The 25522-nt window shown below is 41.7% G+C and overlaps 2 protein-coding genes across 3 annotated transcripts; both read right to left on the bottom strand.

Moving 5' to 3' along the window:
* Nucleotides 1–263: 263 nt before the first annotated feature.
* On the bottom strand, nt 264–5471 carry litafd (LITAF domain containing). Of its 2 annotated transcripts, none has more exons than XM_085453651.1 (5): nt 5334–5471; nt 1864–1913; nt 1674–1763; nt 1378–1579; nt 264–1122 (listed from the first exon to the last, which is right to left on the bottom strand). In XM_085453651.1, exons 2-5 carry the CDS (start codon nt 1907–1909, stop codon nt 1005–1007), a joined length of 456 nt encoding a protein of 151 aa, XP_085309777.1. In that variant the 5' UTR covers nt 1910–1913; nt 5334–5471; the 3' UTR covers nt 264–1004. The 2 variants fall into 2 exon arrangements, with proteins under 2 accessions (XP_085309777.1, XP_085309778.1); XM_085453652.1 differs by having other exon boundaries at nt 1674–1760; nt 5334–5470.
* A 13245-nt stretch (nt 5472–18716) lies between these two features.
* slc2a6 (solute carrier family 2 member 6) lies at nt 18717–25445 on the bottom strand. Its single transcript, XM_085453650.1, has 8 exons — nt 25329–25445; nt 24361–24632; nt 22048–22144; nt 21116–21215; nt 20726–20919; nt 20432–20607; nt 19960–20255; nt 18717–19070 (listed from the first exon to the last, which is right to left on the bottom strand). Exons 1-8 carry the CDS (start codon nt 25371–25373, stop codon nt 18760–18762), a joined length of 1491 nt encoding a protein of 496 aa, XP_085309776.1. The 5' UTR covers nt 25374–25445; the 3' UTR covers nt 18717–18759.
* Between the last annotated feature and the right edge of the window lie 77 nt (nt 25446–25522).

The following is a 25522-nucleotide window of genomic DNA, read 5'->3' as shown; positions in this document are numbered from 1 at the left end:
AACAGGAAAGGGATTCATGTAAGTGTGTGGGACTAATGTTTTCATTGTTAACTGTTAACTGCGTGACAGTGCATTTCAGGGCATGTTACGAAGTAATGCAAAAGTAATAAAACAAGCACAGTAACAAATGACTTTCTCTGGCAGTATCATACTGCATTATGTTCAAGATGGGCAATGAGTAAATGCATTACTTTTTTTGAGTACTCCATCAATGTAGATGTGACATTTCTAGAGAGAAGAAGAACCAACACAAACACAGCAGAGTTCTGTAATATCTGTTTTTATTAGAGAAATAATGTTATCATAGAGCTAATAGTAGTAAATAATAGAGCAATAGAGCATGCTCATCCTCCAGGGGTGGGGGGGTTTACTTTTGCATTGTAATTTGCAATATAATGAATGAATACATTCAAATAGTCTGAACAAAAGGCTTAACTATATTTACAGCACTCCAATATAACAAACTGTAAGCTTGTTTTTGCCTTGCCTGAGTGACACATATGCAAATATGACATTAACCCAGTATGCTTTGTGTATCAGTTTACTGAGCAATGACTCATGAAACTGGAGATGAGCAAATATATTTATTTCTGCACCCTTTTATCGTTCAATGTGTAATTTACTGCCGCTGTGATTTATTCAGAAATTGTGCAATCCCGTTATGCATAAAACATGCAATATATTCTATGTACAAACCTTCATTTTAACATTACGCATCCAAAATTTTCTGAGTATAATGATAACAGTTTCAAAGTGCATGGGGTGTTCTGTAACTTGCCAGAGCAAAAAAAACAAACAAACAAAAGCTCGGACAACACAATCACTCCCAGTCTGTTTCCTAATAATCTGATAGAAGTCATTCATGTTTGGCTTTGTCATCCATAGAAACAAGCTGCATTTACCCCTGTCACCTTTCTCTGCCAGTTTGAGAAAATGCCATTTTTTTTACCGGTTGACCATAAGACTTTATTATTTCTACGGGGCCATATCAGCCCTGGTGCTCATCATTTACAGCATTTCCTCTTCTCAACGTGCAGCACTCTGTTGCAGCGTGGGCAGGTGTGGTAAGCATCCTTGAATCTCTTCATGAAGAACGGAATCAGGCAGCAGCAAAGGACTAACCTGCAACACACACACACAGAAGGTTAGAGTCGTGCTATCATACAGCAGATGAGATCATTCTTTATTACATTTTTACATGCATATACAGACATGAAAAGAAAGAACGTTTCCACTTCATCCTTTGAAGTGTGCTGTATGCAGTGTATTTACAAGAGATAAAATTGATAAAAATCAAGTAACAGAGTTGAACAAAGAAGATCTGTGTTCAAAAGCCTTGGGGCGCTAAAAAGAAGCTAACTGATTAAAACCACTCACCCACAGCAAATGAAGAGTAAACACATGAGCCAGGCGTACGTTCCTGCCTTGTAGGTGACATTGGTCATAACCTGTTGCTGGCAGGAAGCGCAGGTCGTCATGCCGGACTCAGTCCCCAGTCCCATGTCGTAGCTTACAAACTTTTTTTTGCCTTCTCCAGAGTCCAAACCTTGACCTGCGCCTCCCCCTCCGCCGGTGTACACTGAGAGAAGACAGGAAACACGCAAAACAATGAACAACAGTATGTTTACCTTAACTCTTCTAAAAAGTGTGAGACTCAGGTGTGAGAAGAATACCTGGCGTGACAGATTGCTGTGTCTGCGTGGAGGGTGGGGTGAAAGGAGTGTGGGGGTGGTAAACTCTCACGCCATCACCTTGACTTTCTACTGGACCATATGAAGAGGAAAAGGGAAAGAATCAAGCTGGTGAGGAGATGACGATAATGATCATGAATATTGACTGAGCATGTGTGAGCTGTGGGCTTACCCGGTATGATGTAGGGAGGGGGTTCCTTTTTTCCGTCTGCACTCATTTTGCTGCAAAGAAACAAAAAGGACTGTAATGAAGGGTGCGGTCAGGGCCAAATACCTGAGATCTCTCCTGTGATTTCCCTTTTTCTTTCCAATGCTCAAGACAAATGCAATGCTGCTTTGTGCCACCAGAGGGAACCAAAGCCTTGGCGATTGAACTGAAACATTGCCGGTTCGGTCACCATGAAAATGTCTCTCATTCCTGTCTGACACATATCTAGCCCTTCATTGTAGGGACCTTTCATGTGAGCAGCTTTTGGGAAACGCCTAGGAGCGTCTGAGTGCCAGTTGGACTGTTTCAGGTGTGGCTGCTCACAGAAACTTCTTTCTGACCTCCTTCTAAAAGAAAATCCTTGGAATTGCATTAGTGCTTTGTTTTCCCATTTCATGTATAATATCAGGCTACCAGAGAAATTACATTACTGACTTAAATGCAACATAAACCCAAAGATATTTGTTGAATTAATTAATGTTTCATTCGTTTGTACGGCTGAAATGTTACTCGTAAGGCATTTCGTGTGCACAGCTTTCTATATGTACTTGATAAAAGTATATGTATCATATGTGACAATCTTATATATGTAGTAGCAGTAGGAAATAAATAACAGTGGAATCTACTGCTTGGATAATTTGATTGTATACTCTGAGATGATACTGAAATTCAGACTTTAATACTTTAAAAACAGATGTTGAGACTAACAAACTTTGAGTGAAGTCTTTCTAATTATATTATAACAAAACGCTTCCACGTGTGAAGCAGGTGCCATCCCCCAAGGTACATGCCAAAAGGTAAAGAAATCCAACGCTGGCTCTGATATTTAAAGTATTAGATTGTATGAGTTACATGGATGCTGTGTGCCAGGTGTAACACAACCTTATTGTGATTATTTATATATTTCATGAGCGTGTAGAGCACGTGCGACATAATCATCTCCGATACACACTGCTGGTATCCAAAAAGTGCTCCTGGTGTCTCCGACCAGTGACCAGTGTCGGCTGCGATGATAAGACGAGCCAGAGGAAGTGGAGATAAATGATAAGATAAGCTAAGAGAATGTGAACATAGATTGAGTAAAAGTCAAAATCAGAGCTGAAATATCTGCCAAAAAGCATCACTGTCCAATCAGTCGTTATATCAATATCAATCTAAAGCTCAGAGATAGGATGTGAAAAATCATTTGATGTTACATCATTTAAACATAATCTGTATTCTTATGATAGAAGGCACAAATGTGATGCCGCATGGCTCACAGTATAAAAAATGTCTGTTTGTTTCCGGTGTTATCTGGACACCTCTCCCTCTGGAAGAGCATGCTGTAATTTAAATGTGTCCATATACAGCTGCCAGACGTATTTTATAGATTTGGATGTTTGCCTGTAAAATTTAATCCACTCTACAGAGTCATTCCCAAACTGAACACATTCATTTATTCACTCTATTACATCCTCACTGTGCTTCTGAAGCTCCAGCAGTGTGAGAAAGGCCCTTTGACAGTCAGAAGTCATGTGACTGGTTTGATGGAGGATCACAGAGCTTAAAGTATACTCGCGCGTTCCTCTCTGCGTTCAGCTTGTTTCCTTTTGTCTCACTTTTCTCGTTTCTCTCTTTCCACACAGACATGCACAATAACTGGGCGCTACCTTGATCAACCATTCATTCTCTGAATGGTTTTCTGTTTCTCTTACACAAACAGCCTTGTTTCCCTCACTACATTTGCAGCACACTAGCCTAACCTTAACCAAGATACGTCACCCTAAAATGTATTATTTACATTATTGGGTCTTGCTTAATGTCTCCACCTGCTACACCAGCCTAGGTAAGTCCGATTCAGAACAGAAGCTGATCGACCGCTTTATCGTTGTGTCACACATAGACATTGAGAACTTGTATACACCCATATGATGGCGCAGGAATGCGACTGAGCTGCATGCTTCCCTCTGGGTGTGCCAGCCAAAACTGTTACAACACCCTCTGAATTTGGTCGTGAGAGAGCAGGATTTTTATTGTGGGTTTTTTTTTTGCAGAAATACAATATGTTTGATGACTGTTAACAAGGAGCAGTAACGTTATCTAATGTGCTGCTTTTTCTCTTGCTGGATCTCTGTGCTCGGAATAGCCGGTGGCACATTAATTGGATAAAGTTCTTCCCAGAAGCTTCCCAGAGTTCTTTCCCTTCACATAAGGACCATTTAGCATGGGATGTACGTATGCTTTTGGGGGGGAAAGGAAATTCATGGAAATTAAGCAGGTAGGTTTTAGGTAAATATGCAGTGCAGTCTTGGGCTTATGATGAGTTCAGTGAAACTGAATGAGATGCAGAGTAGAACTTTTTGTTACATATGAGTTAACACCCTGCTGTAGGCGTGGCTTCACCGAGACTCTGGTGCTGGTCAAACCTGTGTCTCCATGTGAGAGAGGGAGGGAACTTTGTTTTTCATTTTTTTCCATGATGCATTTCAGTATTCAGCTGATGAATCAGTGGGCAGTTTAAATCTGGAAATTCCCTGATTAAACAATCATCACATTATCTGACCTTGATTTTCAGTTCACCTTTGATAATCAGCCAAAACAATCACAGAAATCCCCTAAAAGCAATTTGAAAATGAAATACTTGGATACAGAACAAATGTATATATTTATTTACAACAACATGAAGGAACTTTTTCACTATGTGCACATGCATGTCCTTTCACTGCATTCAAAATGCAATCTTTTACATTGTTTACATGTCAGCCATAGCAACTGCTGCAAAGACCGTCCTCACTCTCACTCTGGATCAGTTACTTATGATGGTTTTTCAAGACCCAGCTGAAGTACGTCAAGAAATCTAAAACGTAACACCTGAAATTTTACCCATGAAGATGATTTGAATCCTACACCAGGCCCCGTCTCTGTCAAATGCGCTAAGTTATAGTCTAATTCAATGTCCCTGCAGGTCCAGAATGTAAGTCAGTCAGACAGTAATGTTCATGGTAAATCCTGAATTAAAGCGTTTAGAGTGAACCCTTTTTTTGTAAAGGTGCAGTGTAACACACCTTTATAGCTGCATTATGCTGCACAACCTCAGTCTTTGAAGTAACAACATAAAAGTCAAGAAAACGTTGGCAGATTAGCAGAAACATGCGCATAAATAAAAATCAATATTGGCTCCTGTGTATTTCTGTTCCCTTGTGTGATTTATGCAATGTTTGAATTTTAATCATGTGATATTTGATTTCCAATTGGTCTCTTTTGTGCGATATAACTCACTTTAAATTCACTTGTCAGAAAATCCCAAACCTGGCTTTCTTATTCTTGTCGTGTCTTCAGTTTTCAATTCTTTGAATCCTTCCCATTAAAATAACCAAACCCGATTCTCCACTCCGTCAGCCTGAACACAGTTCGTTGTTCTCTTCCTATAACACACAAACGTCTGGCAGACTTACCTTGGCTGGGTTGTTGTCAAAATGCAGAGATGAGCTTGTTGCTGATGCAGAGTCCAGACAGATTCTGGTTAAGATCTCCACCTGTCCCTCTACCTGTAGGTGAACCTCTCCCAACACACCCAAAGCTCCACCTCCACCATTTTAACCACGAACATGCTGTGGTGATGAGTCACTCCATGGTTTTGATTGTAGCTTTCAAAGGCTGAACCGGTCGTCATCTTTGAAATGTTCTTTGTTTCTGTGAGATTATTGAGGGTGTGTGTGTGTTACTTTAGTCAGAATAACCTGTTTCCCTGTAAGGCAGACTGAGCTGTAGAATTGTTTTTGTCCTGGAATTTGATCTGTTGGCCATCAACAAACTCTAAGTGACACATATTACAAGAATTTAGAGAATGCTAAAAAACACAGAAAAGTTGAAGATGAGGATCAAAAGAAACCTTAAGAGGTTTAACAGACTTTATTTCATCAATCAATAACACTGAATCGGTTATTATCTGACAGCCAAAAAGACTCATAGGGTTGGCTGGAGCCCCTTCGCTCTCATGGAGCAAGAGGCAGGGTTCTTATGCTGGACTAACGTTTTAATTCAGCTTTTTATCTCATGTGCCTTTTATCATTCATTCACACTGATGGGTGTATAGAAGGCAATTCCAGGCTCTTGTCCAAGGATATTTTAACATACAGACTCAAACAGTCTTACACCAGTGACCTCCCCTTGGTACTCACTCTGCATCCAGGAGGATTGTGACCATAAAGAAATCTAACCAGGCCTGAGGCTGTAGTAAGGAGCATTTCTAGGAGTCTTTTGAAAGGACCAGTCAGTAGGCCTAACAGGAAATAAAAAAAATAAAATGCCTGTAAAAGCAGAAGATTTGGTTGATTTGGTTGGTTGAGCCGCGCATGACCGGCCGCGTCCTCAAGTCATGCGCGGCTCAGCTGGCTGGAGTGTTCACACACATCTTCAACCTTTCCCTCTCTCTGTCTGTAGTCCCAGCCTGCTTCAAAATGGCCACCGTCGTCCCTGTACCCAAATCCTCCACCATCTCCTCATTGAACGACTGGCGACCTGTAGCCCTGACCCCCATCGTAAGCAAATGCTTCGAGAAGCTGGTCAGGGACTTCATCTGCTCTGCACTACCCGACTCACTGGACCCTCTACAGTTCGCATACCGCCACAACAGGTCCACTGATGATGCCATAGCCCTGACACTACATACTGCCCTGTCACACCTGGAGAAGAGAGACACGTATGTGAGAATGCTGTTTGTAGATTACAGCTCAGCATTCAATACCATCGTTCCCTCGAAGCTGGACAGGAAACTGCAGGATCTAGGACTGAGCAGCTCCCTCTGCAGCTGGATCCTTAGCTTCCTGTCTGACAGACGCCAAGTGGTCAGACTGGGCAGCATCACCTCATCCCCCATCACACTGAACACTGGTGCTCCACAGGGGTGTGTACTGAGCCCTCTCCTGTACTCACTCTACACCTACGACTGCACGGCCACTAACAACTCCAACATCATTGTGAAGTTTGCGGACGACACTACAGTGGTGGGTCTTATCACCAACAGTGATGAGACAGCTTACAGGGAGGAGGTCAGCGCCCTGACCCACTGGTGTCAAGACAACCATCTCACCCTCAACGTCGCAAAGACAAAGGAGTTGATAGTGGACTTCCGGAGGTGCAGAGAAGTACACACCCCCATCACCATCAACGGCGCTGCTGTGGAGAGAGTGAGCAGCTTCCGGTTCCTTGGTGTACACCTGGCTGAGGATCTTACGTGGTCAGTACACACAAACAAAACAGTGAAGAAGGCGCAGCAGCGCCTCTTCTTTCTCAGGAGACTGAAAAGATTCGGCATGAGCCCCCGCATCCTCAGGACCTTCTATCACTGTGCCATTGAGAGCATCCTCACTGGATGCATCACCACCTGGTATGGCAACAGCACCGCCTACAACTGCAAAGCTCTCCAGCGAGTAGTGCGGTGCTCTGAACGGATAATTGGAGGTGAGCTTCCCTCCCTCCAAGACATCTACAGGGAGCGGTGCCTGAGGAAAGCAGGGAGGATCATCAAGGACTCCAGTCACCCCAGCCATAAACTGTTCAGACTACTTCCATCAGGAAGGAGGTTCCGCAGCATCCGGTCCCGTACCAGCAGACTGAGAGACAGCTTTTTCCATCAGGCCATCAGACTGCTGAACACGTCATAGACACCTCAGCTTCACTACTGGAACTTTAACATTATGCACTCCATACTGTACAGTAATGCCACTGTTTTGCACATGTCTCACTCTGTATATTTTATTTTATTTTATTTTATATATTCTATTCATTGTTTACTCTATTTAATTTGTAAAATATGTGTACACACACACACACACACACACGTAGAAAAATATTTAGTATACACATCCAGAAATGCATATACTATTATATATTGTACATATATTTATTAGTTTCAGATGTAGCCATTCTTGTATTTTGCTTGTTTACATTATTGTATTTTGCACAACTCTGTTGCTTGTGAAGCTCGCACACAAGAATTTCACTCACATGTGCTGTACCAATGTACCTGCACATGTGATGTGACAATAAAAGTGATTTGATTTGATTTGATTTGAAGGATTCAGGTGTATGGGAACATGATATCACAATCTTCACAGGAGAAAGCAACCCAGCAAGTTCCCCAAAATTTCAGACTGTGCATTGCTCAGAGAAAAAGCCCTAGAGCTACTTATCCCGCAGGCGATACGGTCTCTCAATCACACCACCACACAGTACTGACCCACACATATGGTTCTTACACACACACTGGACTTTCTGGACATTGTTTTTGCACAACACTGGTCACTATATTCTTCATTTCCAGTTAATACTTGTACAGCTGCTGTTATTGTGTATATATTTAGATTTCTTCATACATTCTTATATAGTTCTATATTGTGTATTGTGTATTTTGTTGTACAGTTATTTTATTTTCAACTTTAATTTATATATTTTATCTTATTCTTCCCAGTTAAATTTACCCTTCATTCTAATTTGTGTTGTACAGTTATTTCATTTTTAACCTTAATTTAATTTATTTATAAAAAAAAAAATTAGGGAGGAAAAAACAAATTAAGACGGACTTTTGCGAGATCTCGCAAAAGTATTGCGAGATCTCGCAATAAGTATTGCGAGCGCTCGCAAAAGTCCGTCTTAATTTTTTTTTTCTCCCTAATTTTTTTTTTTCCTCCCTAATTTTTTTTTTCCTCCCTAATTTTTTTTTTCCTCCGTAATTTTTTTTTCTCCCATGTCCCCTGGGGGGCTCGGTAAGAACTGCCTCTTTTTCTTTTTCTTGTTTTTTTTTCATGTTGGCGTCATTTCAGCTTACAAGATGTTCTTAAAGATTTGATTTTTTTTTTCCAAAGCACCTTAGAGCAGTTTAACCACATTTTTATGTTCGTCACTGGGTTGCAGAGTACACCTGGGGGTTCAGTGACATACCTGAGTGCACCTTACATGTCTGTGGTGTGAGATTTACAGCTTGTTTCCCAACACAGAAACCCATTTCGACAGGGTCGACCCCGCTGACCTTTCATCGCTGTAGACTAATGAAGCACATATTCTAAATGCTACAAGTAGGTCAAGGAAATTTTAATGAAACAGGCTGAAAATATAGAAAATGTAAAGGTAGAACATGGTGAAATGTTTCAGTTTTGAAGCATGGGAAAATGAATTATAAGGGGAACACTGATAACACCTGGGATTGAGAGGAATCTGAGGAAAATCTGCACTATAAAGGAAATCCTGGGTTGCAATGCAATATCAGAGTTTTCATTAAAACTATTACATATATTTATTTGGGTTTGTTTATCCCATCCTCATCCCAAAACAGTCATTTGGAACGTCAGTCGTACAGGTATGGGTGAGAGTGCTGGGTGTGTCTGAATTATGACAAGTGGGTGAGGTAATTGTACGTGAATGAGAGTGTGTATGTTTCGATGGGCCAGATGAGCAACATTCCAGCGATTGACCAATCCCCAAAGAGTGTGACATTCCTTAGAAAGAATGGGTTTCCAATATAATTTGTGTTTGTGTTTATTGCCCTGTTTTATATAAACTGAGAGCAGGAAATGCCCGGGCAGGGGTTCATCCAATTTGATCCTTTCTTTTAGCCAGGCACAATGTTAAAGATGATAATAATGACAATGATAATGGTAACAGCCCATTTTGCAATTCCAGTTTTATAACTGAAGACTGCAGGGAACAAAGGGAAGTAAACTCTGTCAGTTAGAGCTGATTAAAATTTGTATGACCTAGTATTATAGTATTACTCACAAAACTGGTCATTTAAAGTGAGAATAATCTAAAGTGGGTTTGAGATGTAAATCTGCTAGTACCAGAAAGTTTAGATCTGCTGATAAAGAAAACAAGGCTATCAAGGTTTTAGCCTTTAGTCTTTTGTTTTCAGTCTTAAGTAGACGGCCTAATAATCAGGGATCTAACTAATGGGAAATTCAGAACAGGTTATGAATCACAGTGTAGGAAATAACTATTTGAACCCCTGCTGAATTTGTAAGTTTGCTCACTTATAGAAAAATAATTACAGTATCTTATATTTATTGTTTATTTGTTGTTTAATTTTAATGGAGGGAGACACAATTTTAGCCAAAAATTAAGAAAAAAAAACATTACACAAAAGTTAAACTGATTTTCATATGAATGAGTGAAATAAGTATTTGATCTCTTATAACCCAGACAGAATTTTGCCTCCCACAGAGGGGCTGTCTGCCCATGAGGCACAACGATTACAATCTCCATCCATCCATCCAACACCAAGGTGTTTCCAGGCCAGCCAAGAGATATAATCTCTCCAGCGAGGAGATCCAAGACAAAGATGTGCCTTCCTCCCAGTGGCATATGCCTGGAACACCTCACCCAGGAAGAATCAATCAATCAATCAATCAATCATAAAGTACATCTGTCCACAGAATCGGTTTCTTCCATTCCACCTCTCCTCCACCACCAGCAAGACCAAAAAGTTTCAAAGGACATCAGGGATAAAACTGTACAACTACTCAAGGCTAGAATACAAGACCATCAGCAAGAAGATTGGTGTGATTATTTGGAAATGGAATGAATCTAAAATGACCACCAATTGCACTCTCAATCGAACTTCATCCAAGATCTTTTTCATGAGATAAGAATGACCATGAGAAAGGTGGTGGATGATCCCAAACCTTTCAAAACTGCACAGGAGGAGCCTGTTAATGATCTGAAGGCAGTTGGGACCATAGTCACCGAGAGCACCACTGGTAACATACTGGGCCATAGTGGACAGAAATCTTGCAAGCTCCCAAGGATCCCCTGCTCAAGACAGCACGTGTACAGGCCTGACTTATGTTTGCCAATAAGCATATATATGAATGAAAGAAGGTTGGGAGAAAGTACTGTGGTGAGATGAAAGCAAAATCAAACTCTCTGACAGCAACTTGACCTGGCATGTTTGGAAGAACAAAAGGGCTGCGTATTACTCCAAGTAAAGTCCCTCAACACTGAAGATGGATACCATGACAAAACCCAAAAGATACTGCCAAGGCAACAAGAGTGTCTAAAGAAAAATTACATTAAGGTTTTGGTCTTCAGACCTCAATCTGAAACAGCATCTGCAACTGTGGAGCGAGATGAAAGTTCAAGTTGTCAAGTGGCAGCCAAGTAAAAAAAATGTGTGCGAACTTGACCAACTATAAGAAACGTCTTACCACCCCCAACCAAAAAGGTTATTTGAGGATCAAGTCTTAATTTCACTCAGTGACATGCAAATGAATTCTTAATGTTTATACAATGAGTGTTTTCTTTATTTTATTTTTGGTTGATATTCTTTCTCTCCCCAGAAATATGAAACTATCAGAAAATGTAGAGACTGTTGATTTCTTTGTAAGTGAGCAAACTTAAAAATTCAGCTGGGGATCAAATAAATATTTTACCAAATGTACAATCATAGAATTGTAGTTTGTCTAAATCATAGTTTGTTAAAGCAACAGATACCATTACATATATATATTTTCATATGATAGTAAAAACCTAAAATAATATTACTGCCGCCAGTGTACAGCAAGTCTTAAAAGAAAGTGAGACACATTTAAACTTCCCTGCGATTGCTGTGGTTGCTAGCAGATTGTCATAGTTTGCATGAAAGACGCAAAGTTGTCTACTAACGACTTGCAGAGTGGTAATGAAAGGTGAAAAAGTGTGACGCAAACTAGAAACAGGAAAAAAGTTGTGCCACAGCGCTGCTGCCAACATGTTTGAAAAGGTGCAGCTTTTACTTTAAAGGTTAATGATCCCTGTTTCCAGTTTGCGTTGCATGTTTTACAGCTGGTGAATATTTGCAGTAAAGTCACTACAACCAAATACAACCGTGGCAATCTGCTAGCAACCAAAGCAATCCCAACGAAGCCTTCTCCAATTGATTGGGGAATACATGTTCTTCCCTAGTGACTGGTGGTTGCCAGGAAAGTCTCTGACTGGTTTCTAGACCTGTGTAACCGAGGCTTGTCCATCAACCTCTAATAACCACTCGCCAACCAGACAGGGAATATAAATTGCTCCGTTGTTACTGGTGGTTCACAGTGCCTAAGGTGACTGGAGCAAATAAATGTAACCCTACACCGTCACCATTATTCTTACACATGTTTCATACCTACAGTACACACTGGTGCAAAAAGAAAGTATGAGATACTTTTGCAGGGCTACAAAAATGTTTATTTTGTTGTTCATTTTGTGTATATTTGTCCAAAAAACAGTTCATAAAATGCAAAATATGGATAATAAAGAAATCTATTATAGAATTGCTTTACGTTAAACAATGTGATAGAAACGCCTCAGCTGCAGGCAAGAAAAGGCCGTCGAAGAGGACATTCATCTTGAGGAACTTGTACCTTTTTGTGGTTTGTGTGTGTTAAGACTTTAGTGTTGCTGTAACTATTTCTTCCAGGAATGCTCATCTAACAAGCTCATGTGTTGGTTCTGGTGTTGAATCAGGGTCAACGGGTTGGTCCTTGGAAATCCTTCTGTGTGCCATCTCTTATAAATCTGTCTATAAGTGATTTAATTCCAATCTATACGTAAAAAATAAGATCAATAGATTCGCACCATTCAACACAGCAGCTTCCACAAAGCTTTTCTTTTATTTTATAAGGAGCAAACCGCATGTGTCACCTAATTGGACTCATTCGCATTGGAAAAAACAATACCTCAGTTATTAAACACACCTGTAACCTCTCTTGGAAATGTGGGTGTTTAACGTCTCTAAACATCCCTACACAATCGCACACTGTGTCACACACGTGTGTCGAGGTGTCCCTACCGCTCCCAAGCATTCTTTGATCGCTTGTCACTCAAGTTAGGCAGTTAAGATGCTTTGACAACCTTCATGGAAGCATCCGGTTGCTCCCATTTCACCCTGCAGCATGACAAGAAGAACAAGAAGCCCTGTGACCTACGGTGTCCCACTCTTAGAGTTTGGGTCCTAACACAGTGAGGTCAATGTGAGATTTCATGAGGAGACACTGAGACAGCTTCCACAGAAGAGGTTCACACTTAACTCAGAGCGCCTTAAACTTTTGCAAAGCATCGTGTGTGTTCGTTTCTGTGATGTTACTAAACAACTGGGAGGATGTGGTGACACTGGACGGTGAGTCAGACCCAAACCTTGAACACTGACTGCGCCCTGCGGCATGTGACTCGGCCTGCTGAGTCACATCCAGCCTGATGCCAACTTTTTCTGCCCTTAGCTGACAGCCCACTTTTTCAATGCATTGATTAATAAGTTTTCATGCACATGCTCCCACTTATTATTATTACTTTAAGCCTTTGCCGGAGCTCTATAAGTGCCAACAGACCGTGTGTGTGATTTCAAGAATGATTCTTCCACGAACAAAATAATTTTTTAAGGTGGAGTCCCTGCCCTATGTTTCCCTATGTCTCTGCACCACACCTGCCACTGCTGCACTAAACCAGGTGGCAGTGTGCTCTTCTTCTTTGCCAGACATTCTGCCGGTCAACACTTTTTTAGCCAAAGTGTGTTCTTTTTTTTTTTTTCTTTTCTTTCTGCCTGTCCCGTTTGGTTCTTTTGCCATCAGAATTATTGTCTAAAGGCAAAGAAAGATGCCCAACAGATTTACTTTACCAAATTGACTATCCCAGCCTTGCCGTAATGGTCCATTTGATTCATCTTTTATTGTTTATTTTATTTATTTCTTTATTTCTTTATTTTATTTTCACTTGCTAGATACGGGACAGACTTGAATGAGGAAAAGAAAAGGGAGAAAGGAAGAGGGGGGGAAACAGTGGAGAAGAGGGACGGGGATAAAGGGCAAAAAAACCCCAAAAACCAACTAAATAAGCAGACAAAAAAAACCAAAAAACCCAAAAAAGAATACATATATCAATCACCTGGATCACCTGTTGAGAAAGAAAAAAGAAAACAAGCAGAAGAAAACGAGAGCAATACAATAAACAACATCACAATGATATATGGGAATATAACAGTAAATACTAAATATTAAACATTATTGTGCGGCACATAAGATCGACAGCACACAGTGTGCTTTGAGGTAGGAGCCAAAAAGGGTGTCGTGTGCACCCGTGTGTATACCTGTGAGCATGGACGCGTTTGTTTTTAAAAGGTTCCTTCATGTAATGATCTGCTAGAGGGTGTGTGTGTGTGGGGGGGGGGGGGGGGGGGGGGGGCACAGCTCCGTCCTACAGGGCATGAAGCAGGTATGGAGGAGATCAAGACTCCAGACATCCAGAGGCCCCCAGAACACAAGAGACCAAGGAAGACCAACAGAGGGGCAGCCGCGCCACTGTCCCGGAAAGAGCTGAGGAGAGTCCCAGATGAGGGGTCACTCAGCAGCCGCGGAGCAGAAGCCAGGGGGAGTTGCAGTGACGTGCCCGTGAGCTCCGCCGGCAGCCAGCTGTGCCTGAGTGACTGAGCCCCAGGCCGAGAGGCCGGGGGCACCCCACCTCCGAAGTGGCCCGAGCGATCCCCAAGATCCAGGCCCCGATAAGCGGCCGCCAAGGAGTGAGCCGGTGTGTACCTGGACGCCCATCCCCAGACACTAAGAACCACCAACGCACCGATGTCTGAGGGAGTCCACCATTGGCAGGGGAAGTGGTGGTGGGTGGAGATAGGCCTCCAAACCTTGGAGGGCCTGAGATGTCCCCAGAGAGGTGGCGCCTGACACCCAATCTGACATATAGACACAGACATACAGGCACACACAGATACAAACATCCATTCCCACCCTCATGCTCTCATATGCACTCACTCCACACTCAACCAACGTGGAGACAGACATAAAGAGACGCTGTATACACAATCACACTCCCCAAGCGTACTCTAAGAACTGGGTCTAGGTACCCTTGCCCCTGGAGGGGGAAAATGCACCCAGACCCAGGTGGTGTTACCCTTTTTCCCTGCGGTGGGGAGAGGCAGACCGCCCCGACTCCGCAGCAGCAGGGAGGCCCCACATTCCGGACCCCAGTCGGATGGCCAACTCCTCCTCCTGCCCCCCCGCTCCAGCAGGTCGCAGAGAATGGGGGTGAGAGAAGACTCCAAAACCTCCCTCTGCCCGCTCATATGTAGTGTTGATGCATGTGTGTTCTAAATCAAATCAAATCAAATTCAAATTTTATTTGTCACGTACACAGTCATACACAGTACGATATGTAGTGAAATGCTTGGACAACTGCTCGTGACCTAAAGAAAACAAAAAAGGAAAAGGCTATGAATAAGATAGGAAATAAATATGAAAAATTAAAAAGGGTAAATTTAACTAAGAAGGAATAAAATATAAATTAAGGTTAAAAATGAAATAACTGTACAACACAAATTAGAATGAAGGGTAAATTTAACTGGGAAGAATAAGATAAAATATATCAATTAAAGTTGAAAATAAAATAACTGTACAACAAAATACACAATATAGAACTATATAAGAATGTATGAAGAAATCTAAATATAAATAAATATATACACAATAACAGCAGCTGTACAAGTATTAACCGGAAATGAAGAATATAGTGACCAGTGTTGTGCAAAAAAACAATGTGTGCAAAAACAATGTCCAGAAAGTCCAGTGTGTGTGTAAGAACTGTATGTGTGGGTCAGTACTGTGTGGTGTGATTGAGAGACCGTATCGCCTGCGGGAAGAAGCTCCTCCTCAGTCTCTCTGTGTTGGTCTTCAGGGAGCGGAATCGCTTTCCTGACCTCAGCAGAGAGAACAGTCTGTTGTTGGGATGGCTGAGGTCCTTCACGATCTTCCTGGCCTTGGTCCAGCACCGCCTGCTGTAGATTGAGTGCAGGTCAGGGAGCTCGGAGCGGATGGTGCGCTCAGCTGACTAAGGTGCATTTAAAACCCAGGAGGGCATGGAGCTACCTGCCAGAGAGCAGCAGGTAAGCGCATAGTCCCTCCTGATAGCCCTAAATTCTCTACGTGTATTTAAAATTGAGAGGTGGGCAACGACGCCAGGGGTGAGGTGCACACCCTGATGGTCTTTTGGAGTCCGTCTAGCGTGCCCACCCCCAAGATCCTATATGTATGTGTTATGAGAGTGTGAGTAATGTGAATGTCTAAGTTGTTAGATAAAATTGTGGCACAAGAAGCCAGAAGGGGACAGAGGGGGGGATGCCTCCCCTGCACCAAGGTGATACACCTTTACCCCAAGGCCCTGCATGTGTGGGTGATTGTGGTGGAGCAGGAAGAGGGAGGCAGCCGGAGATGGGGAGGGAAGGAAGGTGTTAAGGAATATATTCTAAAACACTTCTTCAGTAAAGACTCAGAGAAAAGAAACACACAGAACGTCTCTGAGACTCGCACCTGAGAAACTGCCCCGGTCTTCATTGTGTGTGTGTGTGTGTGTGTGTGTGTGTGTGTGTGTGTGTGTGTGTGTGTGGGGTCAGAGTGTGGCCCCATAAAATCTTCCCTAAACCTGCTGGTCTCAAAGTCCAGCCAAAAGGCACTTGGACTAAAACAAACATAGCTACGTTAATCCTACCGTAAAACAATAAGACAAGGTACGAACTCTCCCATGCTCCCAGGATGTGGGGGTGAACCAAGCCTGCTAAAAATCACACATCCTGTCACTACACAATTGATTATATGCCTCTAAGTATACATGGTTGAATATTTTCTAATACAAATAACTACATGCAGTATTCTACCATATGCAAACTTATATCACTAAAAGATTATACTGACTACTAAATACAATTTTCCCTTGACAGAAGGGAGGGGCAAAATGTGTTCAAATAAATAAAATGCATGGTTTACATCAGGAATGTCAAATTCATTTTACATCGCAGGCCAGCTTTGATCTCAAGTGGGCTGCACCTCTTAAACTCGCTGTTCATGCCAATGTAAAGAAGTTTAAATGCACATTTAATCCCTCAGATATTTTTAATAAGAAAACAGAAGGGCATCTTCAACAGTATGTCTAAATTATTCCAGTGATAAGACAAACATTGCCGTCAACATTACTCTTTGGGCTGAAATTGTAAGAAATACATTTGTAAAATGACAGAAAAAGCACATCAGACTGTCCCGCAATTAAAAACAGAAGGGGTTTTTTTTTTTCATTTGTAGAAAATTGTCTTTTTTTCTACTAAATGTTTCTGTGGACCTACTGCTGTGCTCTCCCTCTGGCCACTTCCTCTGGGAAGTTTAGTTTAGAGCTTTGTTTGTTAGTAGTTTCGTCTCTGTGTATCATACAGTAGTGCTTCCAAGCTGTGCTGGAAGTCTGACATATATAAATCTACAAAATAACAATCAGAGGTATATTATTTGTAATTTGTAATTATTCTAGACTAGTGTATAAAAATTATTACCACAATTAGATGAAAAATAGATGATTAGATGATAAAGTAATCATATGATAAAATGTAGCTGTTAAAATTGTCAGTTATGTGTATTTGCTCTGACCTTTAATGAAGGTGCTAAATGGGAACCTACTTGAGCTGGTGATAACTATTTTTAGCTAGTTGAAATCAGTCTTTAATGATGGTTAAGTTTGATTGATTGGAATCTCTCAAGCTCTCAGATCATTTTTCTAAGACCCCCCATGCCTGCTTTATAAGTATGGGGCGCCGTTTGTAAAGTGAAACATGCTGAAATTAACGGCAACATTTTTCCACATTTAGCTCAAAACAAGTCATTTTTTACAACATTTAGTAACATTAGTAACTTTTCATATTTAAAACAGAATTTTAAATGTTAAATCTAAATGTTAAATGTTAAATCTAAATATTATATTAACATCTAAATGTTAAATGGTAAATCTAAATATTATATTTAAATCTATATCTAAATGTTAAATCTAAATGCTAAATGTTAAATGTTAAATCTAAATGTTTAGGCTAACATGCAAATTTATTGCACTGATCAGCGGAAATACCAAAATAAAAGCTTTCCGAAAACCTCCGGTGCAAAAGTGTGCCGGTAGTGGTCAGACACGTTCTCACTCCCAAAGCGTAATAATTTTCGCTAGGTGACAAATTGTCAACATTTTATGCTTTCGGGTACCCAACACGTTCCTAAATTACGGCATCGGAAAAAGGAGAGCACATGAGAACCGTTTGGACTCAATCTACACATGTTCGTTCATTTTCTAAAAATCGCTTTGGAAAACACTATTTTACATCATTTAACTGCTAGTAAAGTTATAGTTAGGGATAAGTTTGGTTTAGGGCTGGAACACATGGCTGGAACGTCTATTATGGCGGGACCGTCATTCCACTGGAATTCAGCCATAACCAGACCATGAGAAAGCACGTCCGGCGATTTAGCTGAAAACATCGGAAGATCCGTTTTGTCGGCCATCCAAAGGTTCAGCAGTAGTGCACTCTTAGCAGCTGCAGTCTCCACTTCACAATCGCTGCAGCGCATGTCCAGCAAAATCGCTGGACATGTTCGTAGGCAAGAAGTGAAGCAGCTCATGGCGGGGAGAAGTGAGGGGGGGAGCAGACACAATTTTGCACCGGAGGTTTTCGGGAAGCTTTGCAAATTTGCATATTAGCCTAAACATTTAGGTTTAACATTTAACATTTAGCATTTAGATTTAACATTTAGATTTAGATTTAGATTTAACATTTAACATTTAGATTTAAATATAATATTTAGATTTAACATTTAACATTTAGATTTAAATATAATATTTAGATTTAACATTTAGCATTTAGATTGAATATTTAACATTTAGATTTAACATTTCAAATTCTGTTTTAAATATGAAAAGTTACTAATATTTTACTAAATGTTGTAAAAAATGACTTGTTTTGAGCTAAATGTGGAAAAATGTTGCCGTTAATTTCAGCATGTTTCACTTTACAAACGGCACCCCATATATAAGTACATCATGTGAATGAGACTGATGCAGGCCTCAACTGGACTGGTTGATGGTGAACGTGCGTCCCGTCCTGAAGTAGTTCTCTATTTCCTCCAGCGAGCGCTTGCGAGTCTCTGGGATGCACACAGCATTGAAGAGCAGAGAGACGACGCACACCACCGTGAAAAGCAGGTAGGGCGCATACAGGCCGTACGTGTCCACTAAGTGTGTGAAGCCGTGCGTGAGCCCGAAGGCCGTCAGCCAGCTGATGGTGACACACACACCAGAAGCTTTACCCCTGGCAGCCAGTGGAAGCACCTCTGACATTAGCAGCCATGTGATTGGGCCCCATCCCATGGCGTATCCTAGGAAACAACAAACAATGTGATAATAAAGCTAACAGCCCACATTAAAGAAGATGACATCATGAGACAATGAAAGCAGCAGACGCCCTTTGTCAGGCACAGTCACAGCACAGAGACAGCATATTTTAGGATGTTCAGACTGGGACATTTCTTTAAGGTGTGATTAAAGACGTCTGAAAACAAAACCCCTGAAGGGAAGAAGCACGCTAATGTTGCAGCATGCTAATGCTACAACATGTAAATCATTGGGGGTTTTCTCAGCTGAGCAGGTGTGACAACATATTTGTCCATCATATTTTTATGAGGATATAATGTTGACACGTCATAGTCTGTTAATGAGGCTCCAACAGTGAAATATAACAGAGCTGATGATTTAACACCTCTGATGTAATTTACACAAAGCACATGCCTGACAGGTTACTAAGTTTCTCCTCTACAACCCATAAAAGTATACATGTATTTGTTTAAATGCTAACTTAATTGTTTATGGCGTTTGTTACCAAACAGTAATCTCTGCTGCTGAAAAATAAAGCTGATGCTTAAGTGTCAAAACCTGCAGTTCCTCAAATGACCACTTGAGGCTGACACTAGAAAAACAACGACCTAAAAACCCCAAACTGCTCAAGTCCATCTTTGATATACAGTCATTGGCGCCGCCATAGCAAATTCAACCATATTGGCAGAACAGATTTTCAGGTACTTTCACTGTATAATCTTACAGATAATATGACTTTCTGCATGGTCGAGTTTTTAACACTGATAAGCAGTCTACGTCTGTGTGACGCACTCAAATACTTTATGGATGCAGCTTCCCCCTTGGCACCTCTCACTACCACGTCACTGACTGCCAGAAACAAATAATTAAATATCTGTTGCTTTCAGAACTCACCAAATATAAACACCACGGTACAAATGATCGGCAAGACGCTCCCTGCAGTTTGGGCATTGCTCATAAAAGTGCTTCCAAAGTCATTGTGGGAGGTGTAGTCCGGAGCGGTGTGGTTTGGAGGAGCAGGGCCAGGAGGGCAAGGTGTGGTGTGAGAAACCATGGTGAGAGTCAGAGAGGACAAAAACATCAGCATGCTCGATGTGTACAGCAGAGCCTTGCGTCCTGCTTTGTCCATCAGAAAAGCTGCCACGGCAATAGAGCCGAGGCGCACCAAACCCACGATGGCAGCATCATACCTGGCAGATACAGAAACACAGATATGGAGTTTAAAGACGAACTCGACGTGTTTCGTGATTATTCTTGAGTTTCAAAGTCAATTTAAATGATTAATTAGATGTATCATTTGTGTTATTATCATTAAAGCACAAAAGGCTAAAAACAATAAAATCCACATGGGAAATAAACCACCAACCTGGGTGGCAGGGGGACATTGCTCTTTTTAAAGATGGGCTCCAGGTAAACCAGGATTGGTGTGATGCCTGTCATCTGCTGCAGGAAACGCATCCCCACTGAGATCAGGATTGGCTTGTAGTAGGTTGGTGTTCCCAGCTGAGACCATGTGATTTTGGGCTGTGTGTCGATGCTGTGCTGCATTAATGGAGTTACAACAAATGTGTTAATGTCTATGAACCCTGTAGGATGTATACTGAGGTGTCTCATATTCATCTCCAATGAAACCCAGTAAATCAACTGCTTGCCTATTTACCTGTATGGCAAGGAGCTCAGTCTGGACGTCATACTGATTTCCCCTGAGCCAGCGGAGCACCCTCTCAGCATGCTGCTGCCGGCCCATTGAGAGGAGCCTTCTGGGGGAGGAGGGCATGAACGCCAGCAGCACAACCATCAACACAGCTGGCACCTCGCCTGCCACAGCCAGCCACCTCCATGGCACCACCAGACCTGTCCATTGTATACAAAAAAAAAGAGAGGCAGTTTCTTTTTTAAGATACACCACTTAAAACATCACAACACGGTTTTATATGAGAATACCATTAAAAGCAAGAAAAGTAAGATGCACAACCAATTTTAGCAAAGACAGCTAACTATGTATAAAGCTGGCATGACTGGGTATGCACCAGCACTGGTTTGTTCCTACCAAGAGCGTAGAGCGCCAGGGCCCCAATTACAGCTGTGATCTGAGGGCAGGAGCCAAGAGCTCCTCTCACTTTTTGGTGGGAGATCTCTGAGATGTAAACCTGCAAACACACATAATATCACAGTTGCATAAAGTCAACTAGTACAAATTCAGAGAGTAAGTCAAAAGATGCCAGTAGTGTCTCCAAAAAGCAACTCAACTACACTGAGATGACTCACAAAGACGGTACAAGCACACCTGCTAAATAAGTTATTCAACATAAAAGGAATTCTGGAATTCATGTAAAGTTCACATGTAATTTGTGTTACGTAAAATGTAAAATATTCAGTGAAATTTACTTGACTGATATACATTCAGTTTATATCAAGTGCATAAAGTTTAAGTGTTTAATTAAATATGTAAGAGAAGAGAAGAGGCGCTTACCATTATAATAGTTACATCTAGTTTCTTTAGCATGTGGAAATTCTCAAAGTTGTTTTAGCTCATGCATCCATGCTCTGTGGGTCTAGGTGAGATTTAGTACTCCATTTTTTTAACTTAACAATATTTCCAGCTTTACAGGACACTAGATTTTTCCTTCCTGACAAACCTGTTTGCTCTGATGATGCAAATTTACTTTAAGCTCACTTGTCTTTTCAGTTCTGCACTTGTCATAAAAGTAACCAATGGTGTAGCTTATCCCATTAATGAGGGACATGTTAGACAAACTATGTTCATGCTTTCTCACACATGATTTATTCATTTTAGTGACTGTCTATCTAGTTTTAATGCAGTGTTTTTAAAACTGGATGAATTAACTGCAATCTCTTAATACTTTTCTGGGAACACTGAACACTTTTGTCAACATTTTTATAGGATGCTGTAGTCAGGTATCCATATACGTATTAGGGACTCAGAGAATACAAAAAATTATAACAACCATGGTTACCTACAGGAATGGATGCTGCAGTCATCCCTGCGGCAACGCCAGTTAGGAAACGGCCGACCTGGAGCATGGACAAGTTTATAGCTCCTCCCATCAGCATGTACCTGAGACACACATACACAGTTTATTCATTCAAAATAAATAATCTAGGGATATAGAGTATGTTTGGGGAGTGCGACTGTCTGTGCAGTGTCTATTTGTGTCTGTCTACACGTTGGGTGAGTGCCGAGTATTTGGTTGTGCATATGGGGTGGGAATGCACGTCTGTGTCCGCGTGTGCCTGTTCGGCTGTGTCTATATGTCAGGTTGGGTCTTAGACTCAACCTCTCTGGGTACATCTCAGGCCCTCTAAAGTACGGAGGCCTATCTCCCCTCACCACACTCCCTGCCGGTGGCTGATGCCCTCAGACGTTGGTGTGTTGGTGGTCCTTGTCGTCTGGGGCTGGGCGCTCATGTATGTACCGGCTCACTCCTGGTGGCCGATTGGCGGGGCCGGGCGCCTGTGGCCCTTCCGGGGGGTGGGATGCCCTCAGGCCTCTGGCCTCTGGGCCTGAAGCTCGGTCCTCTCTGGCACAGCTGGCTGCCGGCAGAGCCCGCAGGCACGCCACTGCAACCCCCTCTGGCCTCTGCTCCGTAGCTGCGGGGTGACCTCTCCTTTGGGGCTCTACTCAGCTCTTCCCAGGAGGGTGGCGCGGTTCCCCCCCCCCCTTTGGTGGTCCTCCTCGGGTCCTTGTACTCTGGGGCCTCTGGATATCTGGGGCCTGAATCTCCTCCATACCTGCTTCATACTCTGGTGGACGGGGCTGTGGCTCCCCACACTCCCTAGCAGACCGTTACATGGAGAAACCTTTGGAATACAAGCATGCTGATCCACACAGGTGTGCACACAGGTGTACACACGGGTGTTCACAGACTCGGACTACACCTTTCTGGGCTGCTGCCTCAAAGCACATTGTGCGCTGTCTATCTTGCATGCTGCACAATATCATTTATTATTTAGTATCTACTGTTATCTACTGCTAGCTAGTTTATTGTGCTGGTGCTGTTTTTTTTATTATGTTGCTCTTTGTTGTTTGCTTTCTCTTCTGTTTTTTTTCTCCATACAGGTGACCCAGGTGTTTTGTTTTGTTTTGTTTTGTTTTGTTTTGTTTTTTTTTCTTTCTTCCCCCCTTTCTCACCGTCTCTTCTCCCCTTTGGTTTTCTTTCTCTCCCTCTCTTTCTTTCATTCTTTCTCCCTGTCCTATCCCCCAGTCATGTCTGTCCCGTTTGTAGCAACTGAAAAAAAAAATAAATTCATACTTATAATAAAAGTCAATCAAATGGACCAATATGGCAAGGCCATGATGATCCACTTGGTAAAATAAATCCGCTTGGCATCTTTCTTGGCCTTAAGACAACAATTCTGATGGCTAAAGATCCAAACAGGACACAAATAAATAAATAAATAAATAAATAAATAGTCTACAGTGTAATATTCATGAAACACATCACCAGGTGCAACTTTGCAGACCTAAGCAGTGCTGCCAAGACAAGAAGATTACTCCTGGCAATCCTTCCAAATAAGCCATCATTTTTCAGCCCTGCTCATTTAACATGCTGACTGAGGCCTGTCTGAGGTTTAGCTCTTGGGTTTTTTGCAGTTTCTCTGAGCAGTGGAGTTAATCTGCTGAGACATTCACTCCTGGGATGGTTGTGGCATTGTGTTCTTCTTCTTCTGCTTTCATAGAGGTGTTCCAATCTTTCATCTCCGTAATATTAACCATCTTCGTCCCTCACTCACACCACACAGTACCACCGTACTTGTCAATGCTCTTGTCACATCTCGTCTGGGTTACTGTAATTCTCTTCTCTATGGTCTACCTCATAAATCCCTCCATAAATTGCAGTTAGTTCAAAATACAGCTGCTCGTATTATTTTCAGAACTAGATCCACTGAACATATAACACCTGTTCTTAAACAGCTCCATTGGCTCCCAGTTCATCCCAGTTTAGTGCATTATGTGCTTTCAGTGGTATTTTAGGTTTTTAAATGTTTATTAAAGTTTGGATGTCATAGCATCAAAGTACAGAATTTAGAAATAAATGATCTACTTACACAATATTACCAATGTTATAATATATGCTATAATCTTCCTCTTGTTCTGCTGTCATACTATTTATATTTTATTCCTGCACAGTTTGTGTGGAGCACTCACAATTTTGTTGTATGTGTACTATGATAACAGAGCATTTCTATTTTTTCTATTCTGTTCTATGCAAATCTGTCTGTTAAAAGTGTTAAAGAGGGCTTCATGTTGTGTATGCTGTGACTGAGACCAACCCGAGAGTTGTGGGCAACGCCGACATCATAATACTCAGCTTTCGTCCAATCATGTCATTGAGCAGTATGGCCCCTAGCCCCCCGGCTGCAGCACCTAGGGAGTAGATAGATCCGAACCAGGCGGCCTGCTCGGTGTTCATCCTGAGCCGAGGGTCGGCGTCGGGACTCTGGAAATATGGCAGCACGGGAGATGGGTAGACAAGGGAGTAACCAGAGTTGAAGTTCCCCAGGACCGCTGCAAATGCGGCCAGGTACAGTCCAGAGTTTTTAATCTAAGACAAAGAGGTGTGGACACGTTCAAACACAAGATCAACTGCACATATATAGTTGAAACTGATCTGGATGTTCAGTGAATCAATGATAGGTGTGGAAGTGTCTGAGAGGTTTGTCATCCCAAATAAATTAAAAATCAGCATGTTGTCCAGAGAGTCCAGTGTTGCATCCTAAAATGCAACACTGCAGTCAGACAAACAAAGCTATGAGCGGTTTGCTTGGAATGGAGAAATCAACATTTCGGCAATGAGCAAATCAAAGTCAGAGGATGGGATGTTTGTGTTGCATTGAAAGTTAAATCAGTATAGTAACAGGTGTGATTTCTTTCACTCAGGCCAAGTTTTCATTTATCATCAGAGTTTTGAATCACACTGTAAAATAAATCATGCTTTTTATTTTTCACACATGTCAACTTTACCGTCAAACAAAGAAAGATTTGGACTGTTAACCGTCAGGCTGCAGATAGACATCTCCATTCAGCTGCTGCACTGAACGGTTAGTTTATTCACATAATTTGCATAAACTCAGAGTTTAAAACAGCTCGACACCCACACTATAAACACAGCTTAAAAATACTGTCTGTCTGAAATGAGAAATGAGTTAGACCATAAACAAAGTGATGTAGACATGATCTTATTTCTGCATTAAATCTTTTAAGCTTATAGGATTTCAAATGACAATCAGTGAGCTCAGACCTGGGATGTTGATTGTCTTGGCAGCAGTGGAGTCACTTCATCCATGTTTGCTTTATGGGAGGTTTTTATAACTGGACTCAAGATTCTGACCGTTGATGATCCTCCACATGAAAGAAACTGAAGTTGTTGTTTAAAAGAAAAAAAAACAGATACAAAAATCCGCAAAAGCACCGTGTGATAAAACGTTATCACAG

This window comes from Copadichromis virginalis, linkage group LG4 (genome assembly GCF_057382275.1).
Source record: "Copadichromis virginalis isolate Kocher_CV1m ecotype Utaka linkage group LG4, C_Virginalis_male_GT1.1, whole genome shotgun sequence".
NCBI classification, from domain to species: Eukaryota; Metazoa; Chordata; class Actinopteri; order Cichliformes; family Cichlidae; genus Copadichromis; species Copadichromis virginalis.
Note: the sequence above shows the minus strand (reverse complement) of the source record. Positions and strands in the feature narration are given on the sequence as shown.

Excerpts from the sequence above, each read along its gene's own strand:
- slc2a6 (XM_085453650.1), bottom strand. The coding sequence starts at position 25,373 with ATGGATGAAGTGACTCCACTGCTGCCAAGACAATCAACATCCCAG. Across the intron at positions 20,920-21,115 it reads CCTGGCGCTCTACGCTCTTG|GTCTGGTGGTGCCATGGAGG; the intron begins GTAGGAACAAAC and ends TACAATGGACAG. Across the intron at positions 19,071-19,959 it reads TACCGTGGTGTTTATATTTG|GATACGCCATGGGATGGGGC; the intron begins GTGAGTTCTGAA and ends GTTGTTTCCTAG.
- litafd (XM_085453651.1), bottom strand. The coding sequence starts at position 1,909 with ATGAGTGCAGACGGAAAAAAGGAACCCCCTCCCTACATCATACCGG. Across the intron at positions 1,764-1,863 it reads CCCTCCCTACATCATACCGG|TAGAAAGTCAAGGTGATGGC; the intron begins GTAAGCCCACAG and ends CATATGGTCCAG. Across the intron at positions 1,123-1,377 it reads TTACTCTTCATTTGCTGTGG|GTTAGTCCTTTGCTGCTGCC; the intron begins GTGAGTGGTTTT and ends TGTGTGTTGCAG.